Source organism: Charadrius vociferus, unplaced genomic scaffold (genome assembly GCF_000708025.1).
Source record: "Charadrius vociferus isolate BGI_N301 unplaced genomic scaffold, ASM70802v2 scaffold863, whole genome shotgun sequence".
NCBI lineage: Eukaryota > Metazoa > Chordata > Aves > Charadriiformes > Charadriidae > Charadrius > Charadrius vociferus.
The window spans coordinates 63,647-65,064 of NW_009647691.1; the positions used below are offsets into that span (position 1 = coordinate 63,647).

Here is a 1,418-nt window from a genome sequence, read left to right on the forward strand (position 1 = left end):
GGGGACGGGGGAGCGGGGGGGGGGCGCGGGCCACACAAGAAGTGGCTAGGGTCACCAGGGGGGTCTCAGGGTCACTGGAGGATAACGGGGAGATACTGGGGGCACTGGGAGATGTGAAGGCAGGCTGAGGGACAGAGATGGGGGACACCGGGGGAGCCTTGGGGATGCTGGGGGCTACGGAGGGGACACTGGGGGGACAGTGGGGCCGTCGGGCCGTCTCACCCTCCTGGCCTCACTTTGGTACTTCACGGCCTTTTTGGTGTCGGCCACGGCCCGTTCCACGAAGCCGACGGACTGGTCCATGTTGTTCTCTATGCGGTCGATCATGGCTCCCTACGGGGCGCGCAGGGGCGGCGGGGCGGAGGCAGAGAGAGACGGAGAAAAGAGAGAAGACGAGGGGGGACGCAACACGCTGAGAGCACCCGTGGGTGCCGGCACCCACCCACCCACCTTGCGCGCCTGGCCCTGGTACTGGAGAGCCTTCTTGGTCTGCTGGTTCGCCTGCTCCACGTGCTCGGTCGTGTGCATCACGTATTGCTCCACGTTATCCAGCAGCCCACCCTGCGGGGACAGGAGATGAGGAGCGGGGGGGACACACGCTGAGATGGGACCCCCACGGCACGGCCCCACGGCACGCGGCACAGCCCCCACGGCGCAGGTACTCACCCTTCCCCGGCGCACACAGTGGCTCCTCGCGTTGCATGGAGGGGAGGGGATGGGACAGAAAAGGGCTGAGAGAGGGGCCGGGACCACCGCGGTGTGGGACGCACCCCTGCAGACCCCTGTACCCTCTCCCAGGTCCCCACGGGCTTGGGTGCTGGGTGGTCCCGGGGCGGACCACCACCCAGACCCGTGTGTCCCCCTGCGTGGGTCCCTGCGGTGGCCTGCGTGGTCCCATGCAGGTGCTCCCGGGGCTGCGTGCCACCCTGTGTCCCCACGGAGCCCTGCGCAGCCCTGAGTGCCAGTCCCTGTGCGGCTTCATGCGCAAGTCCCTCCTCATCCTCATGCACAGGTCTCGTCCCCGTGAAGCCCATGCACAGGTCCCTGTTTGTCCCCAGGCAGAGGTCCCTGCTGGTCCCCACACGTAGGTCCCTGCTGGTCCCCGTGAAGCCCCGTGCACAGGTCCCTGTTTGTCCCCATGCAGATGTCCCTGTTGGTCCCCGTGAAGCCCCGTGCACAGATCCCTGCGTGTCCCCATACAGAGGTCCCTGCCGGTCCCCATGCAGCCCCGTGCACAGGTCCCAGCTTGTCTCCACGCACAGGTCCCTGTTTGTCCCCACGTGGATGTCCTTGCCGGTCCCCATGAAGCCCCACACACAGGTCCCTGTTTGTCCCCATGCAGAGGTCCCTGCATGTCCCCACACACAGGTCCCTGCTGGTCCCCATGCAGCCCGTGCACAGGTCCCTGTTTGTCCCCA

General features: G+C 67.3%; 1 protein-coding gene across 1 annotated transcript in view; it reads right to left on the bottom strand.

The window, feature by feature from the left end:
• Nucleotides 1-1,418, bottom strand: part of STX3 (syntaxin 3) — a 6,648-nt gene that overhangs the window by 652 nt on the left and 4,578 nt on the right. The window contains exon 9 of the mRNA XM_009881432.1: nucleotides 451-561. Coding sequence (XP_009879734.1) covers nucleotides 451-561 — 111 coding nt within the window. The remainder of the gene's footprint in view (nucleotides 1-450; nucleotides 562-1,418) is intronic.